This window comes from Scardinius erythrophthalmus (assembly GCF_964197995.2).
Source record: "Scardinius erythrophthalmus genome assembly, chromosome: 6".
Taxonomy (NCBI): Eukaryota; Metazoa; Chordata; class Actinopteri; order Cypriniformes; family Leuciscidae; genus Scardinius; species Scardinius erythrophthalmus.
In genome coordinates, this window is record NC_138226.1 from 6,034,508 (window position 1) to 6,062,004 (window position 27,497).

Consider the following 27,497-nt stretch of genomic DNA (forward strand, 5'->3'; position numbering starts at 1 on the left):
TCAGATTTATTTAACCTACAGATAGAGCTTTCGCAAAGTTGCTTGAAGAGTGTGACAAAACATCTCACTCTCACTAGTCCATCTTAGTTGCTTTAAAATCACATGACAAGCATCATTGTAGGCCACTTGAAGCCTTTGCAGACTGGCTTTTTTAAAGTTAGTCCAAAGATGGGCCGTGTACAGAGATGTACAATATATCTTAAACAAAGTCATCTTAACATTGTCTGTACAGTGTCTAAACGTCCGTGCGAGAGTATTAGCCTGGGCATACAGTTCTATATTGTCTAAAAATGTCTTCATCATCAGACATGTCCTCTGTGAAGATATGCACAAGATACTTGATTTTATTTGTGACTTCAAGCACAACATTTGACAGAAAGAAGTCCGGAAATTTCATAAACTTCCTTGGTCCTACAGATCATGACCACACTCTTAGTTGCATTATACAGTATGTCATGTTCTAGACCATAGACTGAACAAATGTTGAGTAACTGCTGTAGCCCAGCAGTGTTCAGACTAAACACTACGAGATCATCTGCATACATCAGGTGATTCAGAACAAAATCTCCAGCCACCCAACCAGTATTACACGCTCTGAGCCTTGGTGACAGTTCGTCCAAATACAAGTTAAAAAGAACTGAGGACAAGATTCCCCCTCGTCTCATCCCATTACTAACTTTGAATGGAGCAGACACACTGTTCCCCCATTTGATCTGCATTGTTTGCTGTGCATACCAGTAGGTTAGCATACGTACTACATATTTGGGTACACCTTTTTGGATTAATTTAATAAATAATTTTCTGTGGTTTACTCTATCGAATGCATCTTAGAAACACATAAAAATGGAGGAACTCTGGTTTTATATTTAGCAACTATCTCTTTAAGAGCATACATACACATGTCTGCGCGCAGCATAGCTTTAAAACCAAACTGGTTATCCGTAGATTTAACAAATTCTGAGATCCCGTCCAGCAGGATTATTTCCATATTTTTTGACACTATGCTGGCCAATGCTATTTTCCGAACTTTCCCAGTTTTGTCTTTGACCACAGGAACTAACATTAGTTAGCATTGAGTCAGGCAAAAAAACATGTACAAGAAAAGCAGTAAAACAGATAGAATGCAGTGGAGGCAACCTCACACCTGCAAACTTTAAATGCTCAGCAGCAACACCATCCAACCCACTAGCTTTATTATTAGACAATTTGCAAATTGCTTTAAAAACTTCAAGTGACGGGATTATATCTGTGCTGTCAACTTCACTTACAATTGACTCCAAGCATGACTATGCAAAATGATTATAGATACAGATTACAGACAAACTAAAACAGATTTTTTTTTTATATATAATATTTAAATAAAGGGTAAAGATGTCAATTTTCCTAAGCCTGTCATCACTTTCGGCCACTACTGTACGCGAGGATTGAGTGAGCTGTGTTCTATCAATCATTACCACCCTGCCGCTTAAAAAGAAAGCCTCAGGAATTCACAGTTTGTTGAATGTGCGCTCCATATGTGACTATGAACGTGCGGTGGGCTGCCTGTTCACACACCTGCCGCTCTGCAGGGCTGTGATTGGCCCCTGCCTCTCTGCAGGACTCTGATTGGCCCCTGCATGTTCCAGCAGGACGTTCCTCCTCGGAATCACGGGAATGTTCCAGTGTGCTGACTGGAAGAATGGTTCTTGTTTTGAGACCACTTGGGCTCTTGTGCCATGCTAAACCTGGCATTTATTTTTCATTACACTAGTTGCAGACATTAAACACCATTCTGAGTGTTACTTATAGCCATAACAATGCTTATTACAGGCAGCACCAAGAGGATCATTAAAGATAATAAATTCCAGGACACAGGAAATATGTCAGACTCATAACATGCCAACATCTAATAGGGGATTTTTGCAGGTCTGCGTTCTTTGTTTGTGTTTCTGTTGTTGTTCGTAATCAAAGATGCGTGCATAGTCTTCTGTTTTGATGAAGGTGTTAATGATCGTGTTTACTGTACATGCACATGAGAATTTAGTGTTAACCTGATTGCTTGATTAAAACAATATTTCAGTTTCTAGAAATTCACACACTGTAAATCGCCTGGCATATGTCAATCAGAATTTTGTGTCATGTAAACATCTTATTAGGAAAACACATTGGGCCCTATTTTAACGATCTGAAACGCAAGTATCAAACGCGAAACGCAAGTAACTTTGTGGGCGGGTCTTGGGCGCTGTTGCTATATAACTCGGGGTAAATAACTCTTGCGCCCGACGCAAATCTAAAATGTTTTTTTTTTTCTGAAGTAGCTTCATTATTCATAGATGTGGTTTGGGCGTAACGTGAAATAAACCAATCAGTGCCTCATCTCACATTCCCTTTAAAAGCAGGCGCGCTTGTTCCAGGTCGGATTGCTATTATAACGGCGGATTTGCCAGGCGCACGCCAGGAGCGGTTCACAGCCGAGGAGACCGACGTTTTCGTCAGGGCCGTAAAACACAGAGAAGTGACATTGGGGATGGAGAAACCCACCCAAATTAGCTTTGGTTAAACAGGCGTATGCTAATTTGGGTAAATGTGTAAGCTAGATTTATGCCTATTTTTTCACATCTTCATGGACACAACAATGATTTCCCTCGTGTGTTAATATTTTTCCTTGTAATAATGTAGAGTATGATTTGCAAAAATGGCGACTGCTGCTTCTGTGTAGATGAGAGAAGCAAAGTGCATGCGCGTTGTGCACACGCTACATTATGGCCAAGCATGCGCCCTCAAAATAGCATATGAATAACATGCGCAACGCGCCACTGACTTTAGACTAGGTTTTTCCTGGTCAGTGGCGGAATTGTTTTCTAAAATTGCAAAATAGCACCAGGGAACATTTGCGCCGGAACACGCCTCCTCTTTTCGCTGAACCGCCCCCGGGAGCGCAGGTTCATTCCCTAATTTACCAACGTGCATCTGTGGAGGGAAAAGTCTGCTGTGCGCGGGTGCAAAATAGGAATGATACATGCGTTGGTGTACAAAGTCAATTGTGCTAGGTGCAAGATAGGGCCCATTGTTTATTTATATCGAGGTGTATCCAAACAAAATAATTCTGAGTGCTAGTTGTGAAATGTCACAACATAATATTGTATATATTGGTAGTAGTTCACCACAAAGGTGGCGCCCTACGGTCTCGCAAGCAAGCGAAGTCCACATCAAGTGCTGCATTTGGGACATGGCCAATCTCTTGCTAGATGGGATAGTTGTGCTTTCCCTCTGCTCTTCTCCTCCTCTTTCGTCAGGCTTGTCATTAATGCTGGATTCTGCGTCCCACATCTTACCAACATCTGGTACGAGATACTCCGAACAGACATCTCACTTTGAAGCTGACATCTTCTGTATAATTATTTTGATATAAGCAAACAAAACAGCTCATGTTTTCCAATAGGATGGTGTGCTGAATAAAAAGACCTTCAGTTGTTAGCTTTGTGGAAACCACCATCAGAAATGCTGATTAGATGGCAGGAGTGCACATAGTCACGCCCCAACAAATGATTGTCTGTATTATTAGGAGCACAAAGAGCTGTATTTTTCAGAATCAAGCTGGAACATTATGATTCAAGTTGTTTCCACATGAAACAACAATTATTAGGCTTAAGAATCGAAAACCGGTTACTTATACACAGGAGTGCACGTAACTGGTAAAAATAAACGATGTGTAGCAGAAAATGTGGAGCGAAGCGCTTTTGAGTACCAAGTACCAGGAACACGTTTACTTACTGGAGTAGATCTCTGGTAAGACAGCAATCATGATGATAAGTGTGTTCATTAATTATTAGAGAATCGCAGTTGATCCGTGATGTGTACGGACCAGGCCACGCGGTTCGGCGCACGTGTGATTCACGGATCAACTGCTAAGTTTAACCATACTAGAGTTAAAGGTTTTTATTTGGACGGGGTTTGTCTTGCCAATTTACACATTCAAACAAATTTAAACACGGAAGAAGAGGCGGAAATCGGGACTCGCACCTGAGAGAGAGAGAGAGAGAGAGAGAGAGAGAGAGAGAGAGAGAGATACTTGCACTTGAATGGTCACATACACACAAAATCATGTCAAAATACCCGTCTCGGCAAGTATAGTCTCGGTTATGTCATAAGTGAACAGTTGAGAAAGAAACCGTATGTGTGTCAGTATATTCGTTCCGTGTATTAGGTCTTAAAGTGACAGCAGCCTAATATTGCTGCTGTTGTCTGTGTCATTAATGTTAAAAAAAATGAAAAAATACAGCTTTAACAAAGATGAACCTATTTAATTTATACATTGAACAAATAGTGTTATAGTGAGGAGAGCAGTCAGTTATTATATTATATTATTATATTATTATTTTATAAATTATTATATTATATTATATTATATTATATTATATTATATTATATTATATTATATTATGTTCTTTTTATTTTTTAATATGGTGTTCAGAATTTTATTTGGGGGGAAATGAATTATTTGTATCAGTACACATCTATTTTTTGAATGGTCGTCAATAGAGAAAGATGCTGTTTGTCCACACAATGATCTATTTATGGAGTTATTGAACTACCTGAAGGTAACCATCCAAACCCTGACCAGGGGGTAATGCTGTTTCGGTGACATCACTGCTCCCTGTGGTTGTGTAAGGCTGTTTGTCAGTGAAGGGAGAGAGGTGTGTAATCTGAACGGACCCCTCCGACTGGATTCAATAGAGAGCACATTTTGCCGTGCTTCTCGGAGTCTTCGCAGGAGCATGTTCACTCCAGTCCGACTTCAAAGAGAGAAACACTGAGAGACGGCTGTTACGCTAATAGTTTGTGTGCCGTTCGTGAAAACAGATAATGTTATCTGCTCTCGTCATCAGAGCTCAGATAAACCTTTGATAAACCAATTTGTTCTGAAAAAAAAAAAAAAAATTTCCATGTACATTGGATAATTACATTGTAAGGATGTTTTTTAATTACATTACAAGGACAAAACTGTGATTGAATTTAGTAAATATATAGTCATAAGTTAAGATTTTAAACCCAATAAGTAAACCCAATAATTATTTTTTACTTTGACTTTTTATTTTTTAATTAATTTCAAACTAGTGTACTTTTTTTTGTGGTTTGAATTTTTTATTTATTTAATTGGATTTATTTTATATTTTATTTAATTTCTTATAATTTTTTATAATTTAATATAAAAAATAAACGAATCATCTCAATATTATTGTCTGACCCAATCAAACAGCCCTAATGTGGTGTTGTAGTTAAACTAAAGGAGAATCAGAAAATAAGTTTGTATCCTGAGGGCAGAAGGTTATAGCCCTAAACCTGTCAGTATCTTCTCAGTAATTGCTTTGGTTCTGTCTGGTCTTAAACAGCCCTGAAGCCAGCGTTAAATTCCATGCTGTTAGTGATGCCTGTATGATCAGTTGCCTGTTTTCCTCCGAAGTTTAAATGACCATGTTTTTTTTTATTTATTTGTATGGCTATTTATCTCTATTTATCTCTAAGATTAAATTTAGAAAATCTCTCTCATCTATTTTGCGCTTCTGTCTAGCATTTATTTATACCCCAAAGATGGTTTTGCATTGTTTTGATTTGCTGCTTTGCTAGGACTGACATTTCATTCAGGAACAGCACTACAAATCTAGTGTTGTTGTGTTTTGTCTGAAATCCATCAGATTTGGAGCATCTTTCAGAAAAGCGCGACTGCTGGATGTAGCTCAAACACTCTGGCTGTTTTAAAATGGATTAAAGTGGTTTGTTTTTCACAGCTCTTCGCAGTTACGCAGTTACTCACGCTGAGTGCCGTTTCTGAGGCGCTCCTCTACGTAACTCAGCTTGCCTTTGAGCTTGTCAACTCATGTTAAACCTGTAAACTGAGAACTTGATAACAGCAAGAGAAGGAGAGGGCTGATGAAGAGGCTTTTTGTCTGTCAGAACCAAGTCCAACCCACAAAACCTGCTGGGAATTTCAGCTGTTTTTTTGTCATTCTCATTTTCTCAAATGTGGTTGTCATTACTGTAAACTTTAAAGTAAATCTGTGAACCCTTTTATTTATTTATTTGCATTGCAGTAATTTCAGTCTGGGTAATTGCTATGAAACTAATGTCACAATGCCAAATATCTTAATGGTCCTTAAAATAACCAATTTTATTTTTAATTTTATAATTGTATTTTAGGGTATTTATCAGCCGTGAAATATTTAACATTCATCCTTATTTATTATTCTTATTCCATTGTGATCACGAATAACTGACTAAATATACAGCATATATATATATATATATATATATATATATATATATATATATATATATATATATATATATATATATATATATATATATATATATATACTGTGCAAAAGTCTTAGTCTATACATAGATTTGAAATTTACCATTTATTTTGACAATACTTACACATATGATAAAACTTACCCATGATAATCTGGTTGTCTCAAAATGGCAAAATATCAGCTGATTAATTGGCCTGACCAATACAGTTCTATCACAAATTTAGTATTACATTTATTATTACATTTAAATAATATATATTTTTTAATTATTATTATTATTTTTTTTTGAATTTATGCAATGAAATCAAGTAGACAAATCAAAATAATTAGAATAAAATAATAATATAAATGATAATAAAAAATAATAATAATTAACAATAGTTACAGCCAAAGGCTTTTTAACCATTGTCATTGTCCATTGCATATTCGAAAAGTAGTGGGAAGAAGAAAAAAAAAAAAACTTATTTAATCCCACCCCCTATCCACAAATCAAAGCTTACAATTAATCGACCCGCGTTCCAAATATTCATACATCTACTTTTTTATACCCCAAAGCAATACAAAAAGTACATCAATTATGTAAACAAGGAAAAAAAAGGAACTACTATGAAAGTAGTTATTTAAATATTTTTTTTTCCTTGTTTACATAATTGATGTACTTTTTGTATTATAATACAATTTAAAATGCTACACACACACACACACACACACACACACACACACACACACACACACACACACACACACACACACACACACACACACACACACATATATGCACAGTCTTTACAAAAAATACATAAATAAATCACCATATATAAACATTCTAACGTTGCCATTCCTGATGAAGTTATTGGCCAGCTGATGTGTAACTTTGTTTTATTTACTCACCAAAGCCATTTTTTTCTTTCATTTGGCGCTTGACAAATGTTAATTTTGGACCTAATGTATATTTTTCTAATTTTTTTCCCCCGTCTGTTCCATAAATGCTCACATAGAGCAAAAGGGAGGGATAGAGAGAAAGAGAGAGAGAGAGAGAGAGAGAGCAAGAGCAAAAAAGGGAGGGCAAAAAAAGTGCGAGGGAAAGGAGAATGTCAGTAGCCTGCAGCTAGACTTGGCAGATTCCCGTGCCGTGCGCTCGTTGGGTTTGAAGGTGCTGCGTCTGGATCTGACCTGCTCTGGTAGTCCATAGCCATATATAGTGTGAATATCTTTTATGATCCTCTTTTTTTGGCTAGAGCAAACAGGGAATGTGAGTCAACATTTCAGCCTTTCTCAAGGAAGCCAAGAAAGCAGACGTGTCTGCGCACACACATCTACACACACTCTTCCGCTGGCTGGATTACACTGTGCGTTTGAGAGAGGTGCGCTGCTCTGCCTGTGAGTCGGACCGGACGATCCCGTAAGACTCTCTGCTCAGAGGAGAATGCGGCGCTGGGGCTGACTGACAGACACACACACACATACACATACACATACACATACACACACACACACACACACACACACACACACATGCTGAGGATGGCCACCGCTGTGTATCAGGTAAGGAGATGGTGACACGGCTCGCTGGCGCTGAGAACGTTGCCAGATATCTTGGGAATTTTAACCTCATTTGCTCTCGCAGCTGCGCGTGTATAGCAGTTTGTTTGCTTGTTCTTTGTGAAAACAGAGCGTGTTCTCAGGCGTGTTTAAGGAAAAGCTCAGACTGCAAAACTTGTTCTGTTCTGTAGAAGTGAGATGAGAACTGTGAAGCTGCTCTTGTTTATTATTTCCCAAGTCAAACTGAAAAGCGTGGGACTGCTGTGGTGATGTTGAGAAATTTAGCCACATTAGACACTGGCTTTGAATGTGACTCAGTGCTTCACTGTGATTTTAAAAGGAATAGTTCACCTGAAAAGTCATGTTCTGTTATTTATTCACCCTCATGTTGTTACAAACCTGTATGATATTCTTTCATGATGTTTTGGAGATCAGTTTGTAGCATCAAACTCCACAAAATGAGAGAAAACGCAGTTGAATTATCAATAAAGTAGTGTGTATGACTATATGTCAAGTCTTCTGAAGCCATCAATAACTTTGTGTGTGGAGCAGGATTAAACTTAAGTTATTCACTGAAAACCTTCCCCTTCACTGTAGCTTTTAAATGTCATTTATCCGTCAAATAATGTCATGATGTCTTGTTTTAGTGCCATCAGACTGAGCACAGTGCAAGATATTAAATCTGAACTTATACACAAGGTCTAGTGAGTAGCCTTCAAAAGTCTTATTAGCCTTTAAAAATTTGAATCGAAATGAGTTAATAATGACACTAACCTTGCGGCATTGGATCAACATTGAACAGACTTGAGTTGAATAATGACTCTATTGTATAGAGCTGCTTATAGCTGAATTGAACCTGTTTCATAGCTGATTATCTTTTCAACATTGGCTAAGTTATTGAACTGAATCGAAACAACACTAATTGAGCTGAATTACGACGCTATTATCTTCTTGTGTTCCTGAATTTGTGTTCTGAAAACATGAACACTGTTCTTTTCCTGTTTATTACTGTGAAGCGGCTTTGAAACAATCTGTATTGTAAAAAGCACCATATAGCCTACATAAATGTGACCAGTTCATTTAGCCTAATTGTAGGCTGTTTACGGTTGTCAAATGAAACTTGTCAAGCTTCAAACTTGCTGCATTAATGTAGAATGTTTGCCTGTATCTGCATTTCAGAATTTGCTTTGAACGTGGCTTGGATTTTCTGAACTTTCAGATTTAAATATTAATAGCTCAGTTTGTTGTCAGTGTTGTTTGAGTGAGTCTCAGGTCTGGTGTTGGAGTCATTGTGGTCTCCCAGCGAGGACACTCAGCTTTGATCCGGGTCTCTGAGTGGCATGTTCTCAGAGCTTCCCTTTTTGCTGTAACAAATGCGGCTGACAGGATGACAAAGCTGCTGTTAACTGCTGAACAATAGTCGTCCCCCTGTGGCACAGACCAGCGCGGCGTGTGGCTTTCTATTGTGGAGATGCGCATCACACCAGACCTGTCAAGAACAGGTCCTGGTCATATTTCACCCCAAAATGATTAAAATAAATTTTCTGAAATAACATGCAGCCAAAATTTAATTTAATTTAATTTTGTTTTATTATTTTAAAATTGTATTTATTTATATATTTATTTATTTATTTTAGTAGTACATTTTTATTGTGAGATTATTTTCTTTGGAAATTATATATATATATATATATAAAAAAAACAAAGTAAAACATCTGTACACATTGCAGTAATGAGAATGTGAGTTATAAATAAATGTGAGATGGTCTTAAAATGGTAATATAGGGTGAAATGTGGTTGAATATAGGGTGAAATGTGACCTGTACATGTTTTAGTGAGATTCATTCTTGTTCAAACACAGATTTTTCTCCATTGACCAGACATAACCTGATGACCCTTAGGTCAAGACAGGCAGTTGTGACCCCAAATGTCAAACACCAGACTCTTTAGTGTTGGTTATTTATGATACGCCAACTCAACTCATTTGTTTATGACATCAATGGTTAGATAAACTTTGGCTTTTCAATGTTTGAAATACAGGTACATGTTATTACAAATTCTCAGTTGGCAAAACTCTGATGATAATCTAGTACTAAAAAGCATTACTATGCCATCTGTGCACACCCACGCAACATTTATAGTTCTGTTTGTTCCCCTTTCATCCATTGTACCTCAATCGTGGGAAAGAATGCACACTTTGTATTTTTGGTACGTTTGCAGATGCAATTTGAACTAATTTGGCTCAAATTGAGGGGAAAAAGAAATAATGCTGTTGTGAACACATTGAGTGTATTTATCATTATTTAGAGATAGCGAGAGGGGGAAATAGATGGTCTCGTTTTCTCATGACTGCATCCCTCATAACAAATGTGTTTTATTCCTCCAGAATCCATTTGAGCTTTTGCATATTCTTCTCCTTTATCAGTCCCCAGAATGTTCCTTTTTGATAGCCAGAATGCTCTAAAGCTCTCTGCAGATTTCTTTGCATGTACTGTAATAAAACTATCAGCTGATTGAGCTTAAAAACCTGCGATGACTCCGATGTGAAAAAAGCAGATTTGCTGTCACTCAACATGGCTAATTAATTGACCATTTCGTTAGTCCCCGACTAAGCTGTCTGATCGCTGCAAACCCCGTTTGATGTCCAAGGCTGTTTTTAAGAGAAAGTTACTATTTCTTCCAGTGAGAAATAAGACTTATTGGCAGGCCCACACTGAATCTGCATCAGGAAAACTCCACAGAACTCTTCAGAACTGAAGCTCCCTTTATTCATAAAGTTATACATATCCTAAATGTATTATTTCTATATGATTTTCAATTAAGTAAGTTGACTATGCTTACAAATAATGGTGCTTTATACTAGAGTTTTGTTACAGAATTTAATTCAAATCTTAGACCTCATACAGGTACTTTTGTATTTGGAAGTGATCCATCTTAACTTGTGGAAGTGAACCACTATTTGTAATTACTAATTAATTAATAAATAAACCACTTAGAGTTTCTGCATTAGCTGTGGACAGACAAATTTGTCACGAAAAAAAAAAAAAAGAAAAAAAAAAAGGAGCACAGCCGTGTTTAACATTTCACAGACCTCTGCTTAGAAAATGCAAAAATAGCTGCCTGGGCCTAGTTATTGGTAAGGCTGTGTTCACACTTGAAAGGTTTGGTTCGGTTAAAAAGAACTCTGGTGCGATTGCTCTGTAAATGCGGCTCATTTGAATAAGTGTGCCATCCGAACCCGGCGCGCACCAAACAAGCGGACCGAGACGCATATTTTTTTTTCTGGTGCGGTTCAAATATGAACGCAATACGGAGCAAAGACATCTAAACAATCCAAAAACATGACGTGATGTCTCAAACATACTCAGGAGCTACATTGCCCATCACAGATCAGTAAAGGTGTCGGAAACACCATCTCCTTGCAGCAGATCTTCGTTTGTGTTTAACCGAGGAAATCCTGGAGCTGTTTTGACTCCTTTACACATTTTAAAATGTCTCCACGAGTTCTCAGCTGGTAAAAATCTGATCAAAAATACCGTTTAGCCCAGCACACAGCATTGTTCTGAATGTCCGGTAAGTCCTGTTGCAAGATATACGTCATAAAAGCCCTTTTTTGTGTGTGTCTCTACATGTACGTTCTAAGCGAACTAGCACTAAATGTATTATTTTCTTTTTGGTCCAGATCATGAGAAACCCAAGAAAAATGAACTACAAGTGTGAACACACCCAATGGTTTTGCAACCAGACTTGCAAAAAAATAAATAAATCTTTCTCTGCTTCGTCTACGTTTGATCTCCTGGTAATCATAGTCGAAAGAGATACTAGCAGCTTGGTTGAGCTCGGAGCAGTTTTCTCCAGCATTCCTCCTGTTGGCTTCAGCTGTGATTTAGAGGCTCCTCAAGCTCCTCTGTAACTGCAGTTTCAACATTTCCCGCTTACACATAGAGAGGCAGATGGGTTCAGATCCACAGCACTCTAACACTGTCCGCTGTGGAATTCAATGTGATAAATGTGCGTTCAAAAAACGCACTGTTATTGAAGTTCAAGGATCATTTGATCTCATGGATGGAAGATGTATTTAGTGTCGCCTTGGATTCCACCAGATAAATAAATCAGCATCTCTGCCGTTAGAGAGTTTGGCCAGCCGTCGAACAATGAGATCAACACACGATCCTCAGCATTCCTCCTAGAAAAGCTGCATCCCATGTTCAAATATACCAGCGAATTATGCAAAATGCATAAATGGAAATTACAGCGATGGAGGTAAATGACAGGAGAACTCGCTCGTAAATTTGAGAGTGTTTTTGGAGTGCTGTTAAGCTTGTTTACATTCTTGTGCCGTGTTTTAGCATCATACCTGGAGATCTTTACCACAAATTCATACCGTGACAAAACAAAACTTTTTTTTCAGGATTGATGGGAATTGTTTTTTTCGTAGAATTTTCAGAAATCTTATCAAGGGAGAGCTAACACTTATTTCCACATAACATACTATTTACAGTTTTTGTGACAACCCACCGTGTGAGGTTCTGCAGATGTTTGAGTTATGACCAGACTTGTGTGGAATCTGCACTTGCAGAACTTTCTGCACAATTGAGTGTATTTGCTCAATCACTACATCATTACATTTGATTTATATTGACCATCCTGCACTTTAGATCAACCACAGATGTAGATATAGTAAAAAATGGCTGGGATTAACACACACTATTGTTCAAAAGTTTGCTAACAAGTATCAAACTAAATTAAAATAAAACTAGCATTGGATATTTGTTGCTTTTTCTTGCTTTACCGAACTCATATCGAACCGTGACCCCAAAACCGGAGTACGTAGCGAACCATGACTTCTGTCTACTGTTACACCCCTAGTGTATATGTATAAATATTTGTCATTTACAAGTAGAATTTTTACCAAAAAAAAAAAAAAGGAAAAAAAACAATCACAGAGTACTGCATTCTCTCAGGCCCTTGTTTGTTTTGTCTGTTTATTATATATTTTGGCTAATTTGATTATATTTCAGCTTCAATTAAGAATCTATCGACATTCATTTTGCAGAATTCTGCAGATTTTGCCCCAAAAATATCTAGGCAAAATCAGTCTGGGCCTGATCATGCCTCTGTTATCCTACCATCAAATACACCTAGTTACTTTTCCATTCCGCTTTACGATCCTCAGACAGATAGACTTCCCCGTAATCCTTGTTGACTGCCATGTTAAAAGAGCCACTGTTTTCGAACGGAACCAGAGCAAATGCATTCAAGATGTCCACATTCTCCAGGGTTGTTCAATTACAGTGCCAGCGAACATGAAATCGGACAAGATAGCCAAAATGTAACCAACATGGGGCTGTTTAGATTGGGGCCCAGCTTTTCACGAGGTCACAGCAAATTAGCAGCGATCTTTAAGAGGTTTTCAGGCATTAGCAAGTTGAAGTCTGTCTCCGCCAAATGGTTGGAGGCTGCGAAGGTTGGGAGGAGATGCTGACGGAGGCAGAAACACGCGCCACGGCATTCCTGCGTAGAAGCCGAGGCTCTGGGACTGATTTAAGACCCCTGCAGCATCTTCTCAGCCTGCAGATTTAAACGGATGAATGCGTTGGCTCTGCGGAAACAAAGCTCCGCCGCTTGCTTGGATTGTTTATCACTGCAGGTTGGCGGGTGGCACGTTCTGCACGCTGGGGCTGACGGAGCACCCGTCATGAAGATTGGGATCACACGAGTCGGAAAGTACACGGCCGGTTGCAACAAACCACTTAAGATAAGGAATCCCATCATAAATGAATAATCAGTTAAGGTTTTCCTAACCTGAGGAGTTCGTTGCAACCAGCTGCAGATAACAAAGATGTGTTAGAAAGACCGAAATCTTCACTTTAAAAACAAATAAGTCAATTTGTCTGTGACAATTCAGATGAATTGGTTTTTATTTGTGTTTGCAATGTTTTAAGTAGTAGTAACGCTCGCCATGTCAACAAAACATATTAGTCGTTATAATGCCATTGGTCAGATATTTGTACACTATATTGGTCAGGCCAATTAATCAATTGATCTTTGAAAGTCAGTTACTGATTAAAAATTCATCATGTAATTTGTAATCAGTAACTGACAACAATTTGGAAGTTAGCTACCAAGACACACACACACACACACACACACACACGTTTACTTAGCTATTTAAATGGGGACTTTCCATAGATTAATGGTTTTTATACTGTACAAACTGTATATTCTATCCCCTTACAGTAACCCTATCCCTAAACCTACCCATCACACAAAACTTTCTGCATTTTTACAATTTTAAAAAATGTTTAATTACTTTATTTTTTATACCAGATTTAGGACATCCTAAAGGGAGGTTTTTGGAGATTTTGGTCACTTCTGGGTACAAATTTGTCCCCAAAATATAGTTAGGGAGACACACACACACACACACACACACACACACACACGTATATACGTATATATTGTGTACGGAGTTGTCAGGACAATCATCCACAGGCTCAAATATATCAGTCTGTCAAAACTGCACAAAAATGTGTCGTTTCATCACTTCAACAAAAGTAAAAGTAATACATTAGTGCAGGGGTTCTCAAACTATCTGGAGATAGGGACCCCTCATAGGGCAGAAAAAATTCCAAGGACCCCCTCATAACCGCAACACAAATGTAATAGCTAAATGTAATAGCTAAATAGCTAAAGAGAAAGATGGGATAGGGGCAGGGGCGTTTCTAGGTTTTAAAAACATCAGGGGCTGAGCCTGAAACATTAGGGGCTGGGGGTGGGTTACAAGATAACATGATTCGATACAGATAATAATGTATATTGTAGGTCTATAGGGACAGCCACACCAGCCCACATTACACCACAGACACGTGCATTGAAATGTAAGGTAGTTAGGGGGGTTCGGGGGCATGCTCCCCCGAGAAAATTTGGATTTCTCGGAGTTACATATGTGCATTTTAAGGTGTTTGAAGGCCCCCCAAAACTGGATTACAATAGCTTTAAAAGCATGTAAGTGGGCAGTAACATAAATTATCAAGCAGATAACAGATTCTTAAACATGAGAATGAGAATAAATGTTGAAATGAATGATCCACACTACAAAATGGAAATTGAGAATGTTTCTTCTTATTGTTGACAATACACAATCACATATTCCAAACAGGAATGGCCTTAAATGAGAAATCTTTTAAGGATTATTTTGCATATAGATGTTACATTTCAATCAAACACCAGTGCAATCTTTTGTTTGTTTATTTTATAAATATATATCTATACTTATATTTTGCTTATAGTTTCTGTAATTAGCAAAGAACATCTGTGTTAAATAGGAATACGTTGTAATAATGTTAATCAAGCTGACTAAATCACGACTGTGCAGCAGTTCACACTCACAATAAAAATACAATATAATTTAAAACAAAGACAAGCTCATTATACAAAGGAAATAATATTACAGATCTAGACAAATTGGGTTGCTTATAGTTAAAAGAATGTCAAGAACGATCATTTAGGCTAGATGTATTTTTCACATTTTTGGTCACAATATAATTTTTTTATGACACGAGTCGGTTTTGATGACTTTGCAATATTGATAAAATGTTAGAATATTAATAATGAAAAATTACACAGTTTTAATCTCCCTTTTGGTTATTTCAATACTTAATTGACGACAGAACACGACGTACATGCTCGTAGTTTCTTTTGCGTGATACAGTGCGCGCTGCATTTGCGCTTGATATTGAAGAGTGCACGCTGCGAGCACACGGCTGATACGACAGGAAACTTTTACTGACATATAGCAGCAAAGCAGCAGCAAAGCCAAAGCACAATGAAATAAGGCGAGGGGTTTACATAGGCTATTGCCCAGTTTCATTTTTGTCAGTCAACTTTTCAAAAAACATTCAGGGCTACACTCAAAACATTCGGGGCTGAAGCCCCGGCAAAATCGTTAACGCATGTGCTGAGGGGGTGCTAGATCATTGACAGGGGGGGCTGCGCAATTATATATATATATATATATATATATATATATATATATATATATATATATATATATATATATATAATATATATATATATATATATACATATATATACATATATATATATATACACTATTAATAAATGAGCTAAACTTGGCCACTAAATATTTAATATTCAATTATTTTAATGATCACAATTAAAGTTTTAATTTTATTAAATTAAACAAGCGCAACATTCAGCATTCAATCAAATATTCTAAAAGATGTATTAATTAATAATAATGTTATAATATGTGTGCGTACAACAAGCAAGATGTGCGTTTGTAAATCCGGTGGCGCGTGCATTGATTTTTATTACAGTGTCGGCTGCAAAGATGAAGTTGACGATCGCCATATTCGCAGTGAACGCGCCTGTAGAGAGAAATGCACATCATGGATTACATAATCAGAGAGTAGCCTTTTTCTTTTCGTTTTGAATTATTTCGTTTAAAGACATTTCAAGCTTTGTGTATTTGATGTATTTCTCATGTCTGTGTGAGGCATACACTGAGTTTCGTTAAGTTAGGATGAGATGCGCTCCAGTTAACGTGCAGTGCAAGTGACCGCGCGGGCGCCTCCATGATTATTGTCTGTTACATTTGCAACTTATTCATTAAAAACAATCAATTGGTTGATGAAAAATGTATTAAAATTAAGATACAATTTATACAAAACGAAATTCACTTTAAAGAAAGGCTTTCTACAAAACAAAACTTAATGAAGTGGTCAAAATCATATAACCCGCTCCACGTCTCTCGATATATTGCGCATTCTATCTTACTCGTGCTGTTGCACTTTTCATAAATCAACATAAACGAAACAAAATAACATCATAATATTTGAACAAATATGAAACTAAATGCGCTTATTTAATGGCTACAACAGTATAGTAGGCCTACAGACTCTCTGCAAATTGCTGCACATTCATTTAATTCTGAATTTTTCACAAACAAGTTGAAAGGCATTTGATCAAATCAAGTTCACGGATAATTGTGCGTGCATTTATTAATCATTATGATACTAAAATCATAACAAAGTAGGCTATGTAAATCAGATGAGCCCAGAATATGAACGCAACGTTAAACGCAACAAATGCATAGCCTACACGTTAAGCATTTTCCTCCCATATAAAACCATAATAAGAACGCTTAATGTGGCTTAATGCAGATAAGAATGTCCCCTTATTATGGCGAAATTACGAGATATTATGTCGAAATAACGACTTTGACAGATTGACGTAATACAACAGAGTTTCTATTGGCCCAAAGTTAAAGCGAGGGGAGTGCTGATGAACACAATGCGCCTGTTTAATTGGCTTTTATTCATTCATTAGCTGTGAGACGTGAAGTTAAAACCTGAGGGAAATGTTTTGGTAGATTGGCGTAATGTAAAAGCCGAATGTTCATTGGTCTAACGTTACACGCGCGGGAGTAATGAATGACGATGGGCCCTGCACTTTCTCCGGGTATGTTTATATTTTATAGCGAACTTTCCACGGACCCCCAGGCAGTGCGCCACGGACCCCTAGGGGTCCGCGGACCCCACTTTGAGAACCACTGCATTAGTGAAATGTAATAAACTGTAAGCAGTTTCTGATGCCAAATGATTTGGCACCTGCTGTTACATTACTGATGTTGGCCATAAAAGGTGTACAGTAATGGCGTATTTGGCTTGTATTCTGCTCCTCTAATGAATTGGCCGTTTGGATTGAGTTGGTGTGGTTGTGCGATGCATTAAGCAGGCATTCAGAAAGAAAGGACAGTGGTTGAGGGGCTCTCAGATGGATGGAGATCACTTTTCAAAGCAGCTTTAGCAGAGTTGGCACACCGTAGACCTGCTAAGAGGCCCACAGGAAGTCATTTGGGGCAGAATTAGTTAAAACATCCTGACTTTGGGCCACTTTCACACACTGGGACTTCTATTCTGACTAAATGAGGTTGCAGTGATTAAAAACTCAAAAGAAGTTATGAGGAACTATAATGTTCAGTGGTTATCATTTATTTACTTACTGAAGTTCCAGACCATGTGATATTAAACAGCTTCGTTCAGACAAACCATAATTGTGTGCATTAACGGGACATTTTTGTCCTTGATAAAAACCAATAGGGTTTTTGGAAGGGACATTGGAAGCCACTAATAAGAAGTCACATGGAATTTGCTCCACAGAGCTCTGCAGATTTATACATCTCTGACCCCATTCATGTTTGTTTATTAAATATTTTGGTTAATTCGTTAATACTTTTAGCTGATGATAAGAGTGTAGTATTCTGGCTCTCTGATTTCCATAGATTTTCTTAAAAAAATCAGTCCAAAAAACATTTTAAAAGTCTGCAGGTTCCGTGTGAGCCAAATATCGCCTTGTTCATTCTGCATTGAGCATTCAACTGATTCTAGATTGTGGTGTTTGTCTGATTGGAAATTCACAGAAGTCGGCAGCAGTTGACCACTGGATTTTGTGATCGAGGCAAATCAATCTGACCAAACCCCGTACGGATGAGGGTCTGTGGTGCGCGCAAGTACCAGTGTTGCAAGTTCAGCCAGAAATATGTCTGGATGGTGACTTAATGATTACTGCATTTTAAAATTTCAGTGCAATCATGTGGCTCTTTTTCCTCACAAAAACAGGGTTTTAAAAAACCCACCATCGCTGTTGGAGACACGGGATGGCAGGAAACATGGTCGCTCACGCTCCCGTTTGAGGCTTTTTTCAGCTTTGAGGTTCAGCTTTGTGGCTTGCATGGAGTATTGTCCCCAATAATTACTATAACATGCCAGTCCTTCAGTCTGATGTGTTTCTCTTCCTCATATCCTGCCAAGATTGTGATGTCACCGTGGACCAACTGAATTTAAACACACACACTCTCTTTGAGCGCATAAGAATATCATATAATGACCAGAGTTGAATCAACTGTGACAGATTGATATATTTTGTTGGTTAATGGTTATTTCATTTGCTTGTTTTTGAGCATATGCGTCAGATGGATGTTTTTGTCTGTAAAGCATTGAATGCAGCATGTTTTTAAGTTTTAGAGATGTTCTGTTCCGTTCAGTTGTGCTCTGTTCTGTTTTTAACAGGGGTTATACTTTATTTCAATGGTCCGCTTTAGACATTCCACTAACTATAAGTAACTTCGCAACTACATGTCAACTAACTCTTATTAGAGTATTAGTAGACTGTTAGGTTAGGATTACAGTTGTTAGGGTTCGGGTTAGTAGAGTAAGTTGGCATGTAGTTACTTATAGTTAGTAGAATGTCTAAATTGGACCATTGAAATAAAGTTTTACCGTAACATGTCCTGAATGCAGTTGTATTTCAAGCTGATTTTGAAAACAATATTATTTGAATAACATGTTAAAATGACAGCCTTATTTTTTATTTTTACTATTTGTGCAAAGGACTTTTTATTGGTGTTTGCACCAATATTTACTGAAGGGAACAGGGCAGCTGCTGACTGTATCATGCATTTTAACAGCTGCAGTAAACAAAACCTCTTCACAAGTCTAGTTTTTTATCTGTTCAAAAACAATCGGTCAACTTTTCACAGTGATTTGATTTATTACATGTAAGGAGTGTTTTTCTGCTCAATGCGAAGCCTTCACTACTTCACACTACTTCACACTAGCCTTCATAGAGAAAAACTGAAGTAAAACTACACTATATATATACAGTACACTGTTAGAAAAATCTGTAGAAATTACAGTATTACTGGCAGCTACTTGCCAGTAACTTACTGTAGATTTAAATTGATGTTATTTACTGGCAACAATTTGTTCAAAATTAAATGAACATTAAACATTAACAAGTCTTTATCTTTACAGAATAAAACTAAAATAACATCCTCATGCAAAGCATTCTGGGAACCAAAATCTGAAGGAAAAAAACAGAAAAAGGTTGATGAAGATTTCTGGTTCCCAGAATGCTTTGCATTAGATTGTTATTTTATAATTTTATTCTTTAAAGACAAAGACTTGTTAATGTTTAATGTTCATTTAACTTTGAACAAACTGTTGCCAGTAAATAACATAAATTTAAATCTACAGTAAGTTACTGGCAAACAGCTCCAAAACTACAGCAATTTTTTTACAGTGTACACATAGACCCTTTCCAAAACATTAGAATATCATGGAAAAGTTTATTCATTTCCATAATTCCATTCAAAACGTTAAACTTCCATAGATTATAGATTCAGGGCCCACAACTTAAACGATTTCAAGTATTTAGTTGTTTATTTGTACATAATTTGGGCTTCCAGCTCATAAAACCCACAAAAACAGGATTTCAAAAAATTAGAATATTACATGAAATCACACAGTAATTACACAGTGATCCCATGGTCATTGAACCAGGTTTTGGTTCTTTTGGCAGTGTGGGCAGGTGCAAATCCTGCTGGAAAATGAAGTCAGCATCTCCATAAAGCTTGTCTATTGAAGGAAGCATGAAGTGCTCTGAAAATGTCCTGGTAGACGGCTGCGTTTAGTGGACAGCACAGTGGACCAACACCAGCCGATGACATGGCTCCCCAAACCAACACAGACCGTGGAAACTTCACACTGGACTTCAAGCATCTTGGACTGTGTGCCTCTCCATTCTTCCTCCAGACTCTGGGACCTTGGTTTCCAAATGAGATGCAAAATTTGCTCTCATCAGACAAGAGGACTTTGGTCCACTGTGCTTTATTAAATCCAGAGTCAACGCAGCCGTCTACCAGGACATTTACTGTCTACCTGCCCACACTGCCAACAGAACCAAAACCTGGTTCAATCACTGTGTAATTACTGTGTGATTTCATGTAATATTCTAATTTTTTGATATCCTGTTTTCGTGGGTTTTATGAGCTGGAAGCCCAAATTATGTACAAATATACAACTAAATACTTGAAATCGTTTAAGTTGTGGGCCCTGAATCTATAATCTAAGGAAGTTTAACGTTTTGAATGGAATTATGGAAATAAATAAACTTTCCCATGATATTCTAATTTTTTGGAAAGGGTCTGTATATGAAAGACACATTACACAGACTCTGACCACCTTAAACTTTAAAATCGCAACAAACAATTAAACAGTCTTTATTGAAATGAGTTGTATCAGCTGTATCAGTGAAGAGCATTTAATGGGTAAAGAAAAATCACCCACATAATATAGTAAAATAAGTTTGAAAGTATTCAATTGAGTTTATTTTTATGAAATACACTGTAAACCCTAATGTTGTCTTTACTTAAACAATCAAGTGTACTTGACTAAACATTACTTTAAATTTTGCATTTTGGTCCTGTCACTCAAAAATATAAGTTCAAATAACTTGTTTACCTTCAAAATACATAAACTTAAGATTTCCAGTGCTGTGAGCTCAAAATCATGATTAATCCTTACAAAAGGTCATTTTCACAAATGTTGTTTTCTTGACATGATAATACATTCATACATGCTTTCTTCAAGGAGTGCAATGAGTCATTCTTATTTTGACAGAAAACATTTCATTATTTTACAATTATTGATCGTAATGGAAATTGATTTTTATATAAAAAAAAAACTAAACTAAAAAAAACCCTGATACTTTAAACTTTAATGCCCAAATACAATACTGGGGGTTGCAGTTTTCACTCAGTAGCATTTTAATACAAGCTCATACATTTGTAACAGGCACGTGCACATATGCCACATGCCAAAATGCATGAAAAAGTTCCTCACAGCCACCGTCCAAGTCTCATTAAAAATATACAAAATAAGAGAAATACAGAGCGACGACACATTATGTTTAACGTTAAATCAAATTAATTTCAAATTGGTCTAATTAAAATGTCTCTCTCTGGTCTTCCTTTGATGCGATTGGCCACGCAAGCAGTTCTGCCTGGCAACAAGGTAACTAATGCACTGATTGGTGGATTACAAAATTGGGGATTTTCGCATCTGTTGCTGACACCAGTGCAAATTTCAAGACGGTTACGGGAGTTTTTCTTTGTGCACCATTCTCGGTAAGTACAATTATTAAGCTATACATTTATTTTGTGTGACTTTTTAAAACTGAAATATGTTTATTTAAATCCTTGCACGGTTCTATAATAAAAGAGAACGCAGCCATAACTTTTATTACAATATATCCTGGTCAAACTTTGCCAACATAGCTGCTAACGTTTACGCGTTAACTATAACTGCGATATTGTGTTCTTTATTTTATTAGTAATAGTTAGTTAAATATAAACTTAATCTTTGTGTAATCGTGTATTTCTCGGCAAAAGAACATGGCAGCTAAGTTCCTTGAGACCAGTTAACGTTAGTGATGTTTTTTTCTGGTCAAACTTTGACAACCTCGACATTAATTAACGATATTTTCTTCATGATTTTGTGATGGTATGATTATTGAAATGTCAACAGCTTATTTCTTTACCTGTGAGATACATATTTGATGATCTTTTTTTCTGTGCAAGAAAGAACATGGCAGCTACTGCTTAGACCATATGGGTTATTTTTCCCGGGCAAACTTTGTTAGTTTCACCAGTAATTGATAATATTTTCATGATACATTTCTGATTGATTAATTTGTGAGCAAGTGATGTGATGCTACAGTTCTCCAAATCTTTTCAGATGAAAAAAAAAAAAAAAAAAAAAAACTGCCCAAGTCTTCAAATTAATAAACTTCATGTATACTGCATAATTACAAAAAAGTATTGTCTTTGCTGGAAACATTTATATTTTCATAAAGTCAAATGCATACTTGTCCATTTAATTTGGGATTAGGGTTAGTGATTTGTGTTTTTAATAAATCTAGTGCACGTTCTAATAAACATGCATTGATAAACATTTGATTCCTGATAGCAATAATCTATTTATGCCTGTTTTTTCACTAGGTGTCTGATCATCGCAATTCCATCCTTGATGTGCCAGTGGGCATCTTATTTGAGGACACTGAACTCCAGCCCCCCAATTCCTTGCATTTAACTACTACGATTGGGATAATACTTGAAGGTCAAGTGTTGATGGAAAAAATGGATCGGTTCTGATCTACGCACTAGACCTGAATTACCCAAAATCACTTGGCAACATGTTTGATTTCATCCAGCGTGTGCTAATGTCAATGGGACAGAATTCTCCCAAGCCTAAATTGCAGTCTCTGGCAAACCAGCTTTTTGTTTAAAAAAGCATCACTGTGAGACTTTAACACCACTGTGAGAATGTTCTTCAAATGATTTGTAAGAAATAATATGGTATATCGTTACCATTGTTACTACCTCTTCAGTTTGTGACCCAGAAAATGTTTTAAAAAAGCCACTGTGAGACTTTAATATCGCTGACAATGTTTTGTTTTTTTTCCCCTCAATTTACTCCATTATCCATTTATGAAGGAAAAAATTGTTTAAATTGTTAAATGCTCAAAATTCTATAATTAACGTGCAGTAGTTAATTTTGTATTTTGTCACCATTGTTGCTACCTCTAGAGTGTGTCTGACAATATGTCAATTACAGTATAGTTTGTACTGTATAATAATATTGTGCAAATTTGGTCATTACATTAACACAAATGTGAGACTTAAGTGTAATGTTTAAGTGATCACAGTTGTACAATTGATGTAAGTTCACTACTTAATGTTGCACATTGTTGCCATCTTTAGAGTTATGCACAGGGTGTGACTCATTTCCATCTGACATTTTGGTCAATAAAGACTCAAAGGTTCAATATGTTGTTCATTGTTTTATTTAAGTGCAGTGTGCACAAAGCTTACAGTCAAAAATAATAACTTTAATTATTATTAATTAAATAACTAAATTTAATTTTCAGTTAAATTTTCTTGTTGAGTTTACTTAAATATACAAGTACACTTGAAATTAACACTAAGTTAAGTGAACTTTATTGTTTAAGTACATTAAATAATCGTCAAGTTTGGTGAACTAAACAATTCAAGTTAAGTCTACATAAGCACCAAGTTTAGTAAACTTAAATATGCACGTTTTGGGAGAGCCCATTACTCAATTAAATTGAGGGAACGAGTTTACTCAAATCAATTGAGTTCAATCAACTTATTAGGGTTTTCAGTGTATTAAACACTGCCATTTTATTCCAAGAATGTTAACAATGTAATTTCCACCAAAGAAAGTTATTAAATTCTATACATGTGGTGACCATTGAATTGTGGGCTGGAGCAGATCCATTCTTATCAGTCGTTCCGGTCGGGTTTAGAGATTGTGTATGTTCATGAGGAAATTCCAGCGGTGGAGAACCAGTGAGTTTGTTCCTCCCAGAGCCGTCGAACACACTGTGAAATATTTTGATGGTCGTACTGATGGGAAATGGAGGCGGGGTTCATGATCTTCAGGAGTATGTGGAGGTCTTATCAGGGCTCGGTCTCCCTGTGGAATGTTTATAGAAAGCAGGCCCGTTTCAGGGGTTGCTGGCACAGAGCTGCTGTGGGCTTGTTTGCTTTTGCATTTGATTTATGGGCCGGGCAGCGAAATAAAGGCAGGAAACCCAGCACCCGGCCCCACCGTTCTGCTGATATGCAACATCACGCAGCACTGAACCCAGGGATAAAACCCAGGCAATTGCCAAAAAACAACCATAATTTAGTTTTTCATGACTATTTTGTAGCCTCTCTGAACTTTAGGGCTTCTTTTGTTTTGCTGTTTCTAAGACTCAAAGGGTTTGCTCTTATTTTATTTATCAAGTAAATTTTTCAAATAATGAGTTATATTCAATGAAAAGTCAGTTTGGATTGGGGAGATAGTTTTGAAATTTTGAAAGTTACAGCATATTTTCAATATTTATTAATTACTATTGCATAATATGAGGCCTTTAAGGGTTAAATGTGCCTTAACGTCCTCATTATACTATATATACTCTACTTTTCTCTACATTTTAGTCTAAATCTGTATGATTCATCAGTGCACATTATTCCAAAGAAAAACATATTTGTCTTCATATTCTTTCATCAAAATGTCAACTTGCTCTGCCTCTAAAATGTCTTTCTTATTCACTTGATGTTGGAAATTCCTTATTTTTTTCTATCCATGCCATCTAAATGGCTCTGTTCTGAGACATTTCTTCATCCAGTGAGTCCCTGTTGATATAATCAAGTTGCGTTCTACTTTTTTTAATGTGTCCGATTATAGAAGTAAAGTGAGTTGTGAAAGCTGTTTCATGTTGTCTGCATTTGTTTGAACTTAAAGTGGATTTACGGAAATAAACCTTGGCAAAATTGTGTAACAAATTGTGTACAAAATTGAGTAACACCCTAATTGTAGTTTTTGGATCAGTTCATTTGGATCAGTATCTGTGCGTGTAAGAGAGAAATGCATCAATCTCAGTGTTTTGGTCGAGGCATGAGAGGTGAGGATAACTCATCTGGACAGCCGTCGTCTCCTAAGGTGGAATGACTCGGGACTCCTCCTCACCTGCTTGTAAAGGAGAGTTTCTCTGGCCAATAATTCATCATATCTTGTGTGTTAAATGCAGATGGCTCTTGCCTGTTTCAACCTGCCGTGTTTCACTGATAGCAAACAACCAGCTCATTCTCTGGAAGGTCAACAATCCCAATTCATGCTGTGTAGATCATATTGAGATCATGTTTTATGTGTGGTGTAGGTTAGGAATTATGTGGAGCAGTTTTCCTGACAGTGTTGTAAACTGCTTCTTACTGTTTTAGAGCAGGATTGAGTTTCAGAAATTGCCCTTAGTTATACGTCTCTCGTGATTAGAGATTAACCTTTTGCTTTGGCTCAGTAGTCCTTGCCTTTTGTTTTTCTTTTTTTGTTGAGGAAATGACTCCGCAATTTTTCCACTCTTCCATGGCATGGCAAAGCCGGTGAACTGTAAACAGACAATACGTTATGGCTTAATATTGGCTACTCTTGGTTGTGCTGTTGCTCTTCTGAAAATGTAAGTAAATGTTGTATGTATGCAAACTTAAAGTTAGCATGGTTAACTCTTTTTACTTGTTTTTTATAAACATTCCTGGTCTTATCATGCATAATTCCTCAGTGCATGCTTTAAAAACAAATCAAAATAATTGTCAAAACTTGTCCTGAACCTCTGAAATGACTTTCAACATCCAGTCCAGCCTCTGCTTATATTTTCACCGATGTAGTTATGCTCAGGTTTAAAAAAATACTTTAGACATTATCCTTAAATGATGTGGTGGTGATGATGATTATTTATAAAAAGTCATTATACAGTAATCATCACCAAAGTTATAGAAATCCATTTGGTCTTGACAATTTGGTGTTGAAATTCATTATACCACATCAAGCCTCCTTAGTCAAGCAAGTATCTCTTTTTTTCTCTGTTTCTTTGGTGCCAAATGCAAATATTCCATCATCTTGGATACACATGAAGGAGCTTGTGTTTTTGAGTTCAGCATGGTTGAGTGTGGTTTCCATACACCACAACTACAATTTAATTTCCTTAAACTTATTTCGGAGGAATAGTTCAGCCAAAACTGAAATTAGCATCATGAACAAATTGAAATTTGCTCTGTTCCTAATGGCATAGCAGACTAGGAATATAGTGTCCTTGATAGAACTATCATTTTCATTTTAAACTATCCCTTTAACTCTCTCCCCGCCATTGATGGAATTTTCCGTCATTTACGAGACAACGCTTTTCGGCTTTCCGTGTTTTTACTGTTATATGGTAGGGGGCGAAAAAAAAGTATGCATGAATCTAGAATTCTTTGATTCTGTATATTGCAGGTTCAGAGAAAATGATCAACAATGTTGGCGATGGCTGGCACTTGTTTTTTGTCTCCGGCACACGTGATGCAGGCTGAATGCAGCAGGTCTCGGTTTAATCTTGTTAACGCAAGCATGCGAGGAATGCAACAGCACAATTACCGCTCATTATGTAATATTCATTTGTACACTCCAGTGTTATCAACACACATCCACTCCCCTTTCTGTCTCGTTCCCTCGCTCGCTTTGTTTCTCTTTCTTTTCTGCACAAAAAGTGCACTGGCTTTGCATCACTGACATGCCAGCCAAGAAGTTTGGATAGTTTTTTTTGTGTGTGTGTGTGTGTGTGTGTGTGTGTGTGTGTGTGTGTGTGTGTGTGTGTGTGTTCTTTGTTATATTTATTACCAGTCAAAAGTTTGGAAACCATGGAACTTTATAACTATAACTAAAAAAAAGTCTGAATTGCAAGGTAAAAACTCACAAATTCTGGCTTTTTTCCCCCTCAGAATTGTGAGATACAAACCTGCAATTTTGAGTTAGAAAGTCTAAATTGCAAGTCATTTTGCTCTGTTTATTATTATTATTATTACTTGTAATTTGTTTATTATTTTCTATACAGATTCAGTCTGCTGCAAAACTACCCCAATCATCCTAGAATGATTGATTCTTAACAAATAGAGCTATTCAAATCATCTGGTGAAATTGTTGTCATATCACAACACATCGCAGGAAAACTAAATATCACAAAATGTCAGTTTTTTCCAATATCTATTCACACTTACTTTTACATTTATTCATTTTAGCAGACACTTTTATCCAAAGTGACTTACTAGTGAGAAACATAAGCCAATAGAGAGCCAACAGTATTTATAGAATACAATGTCAGGTTTATTAGAAAGTTGATGTTGATGATTTTCCCTCACTATCCATTACAACTCTTCAAAAACAAAATATGTTGTAAATATGTTGTATTTGGAGGCAC

The 27,497-nt window shown here is 36.8% G+C and overlaps 1 protein-coding gene across 14 annotated transcripts in view; it reads left to right on the plus strand.

Moving 5' to 3' along the window:
• Nucleotides 1-27,497, plus strand: part of tns1b (tensin 1b) — a 231,354-nt gene that overhangs the window by 103,409 nt on the left and 100,448 nt on the right. The window contains exon 1 of one of the 14 annotated variants that reach the window (XM_081369326.1): nucleotides 7,404-7,838. The exons of 10 other annotated variants lie outside the window; for them this stretch is intronic. In XM_081369326.1, the coding sequence (XP_081225452.1) occupies nucleotides 7,809-7,838 (30 nt within the window). In that variant the 5' untranslated portion in view covers nucleotides 7,404-7,808. Of the gene's footprint in view, nucleotides 1-7,403; nucleotides 7,839-27,497 lie in introns of those variants that run through there. 3 more of the 14 variants (XM_081369331.1, XM_081369328.1, XM_081369341.1) reach the window with 3 other exon arrangements.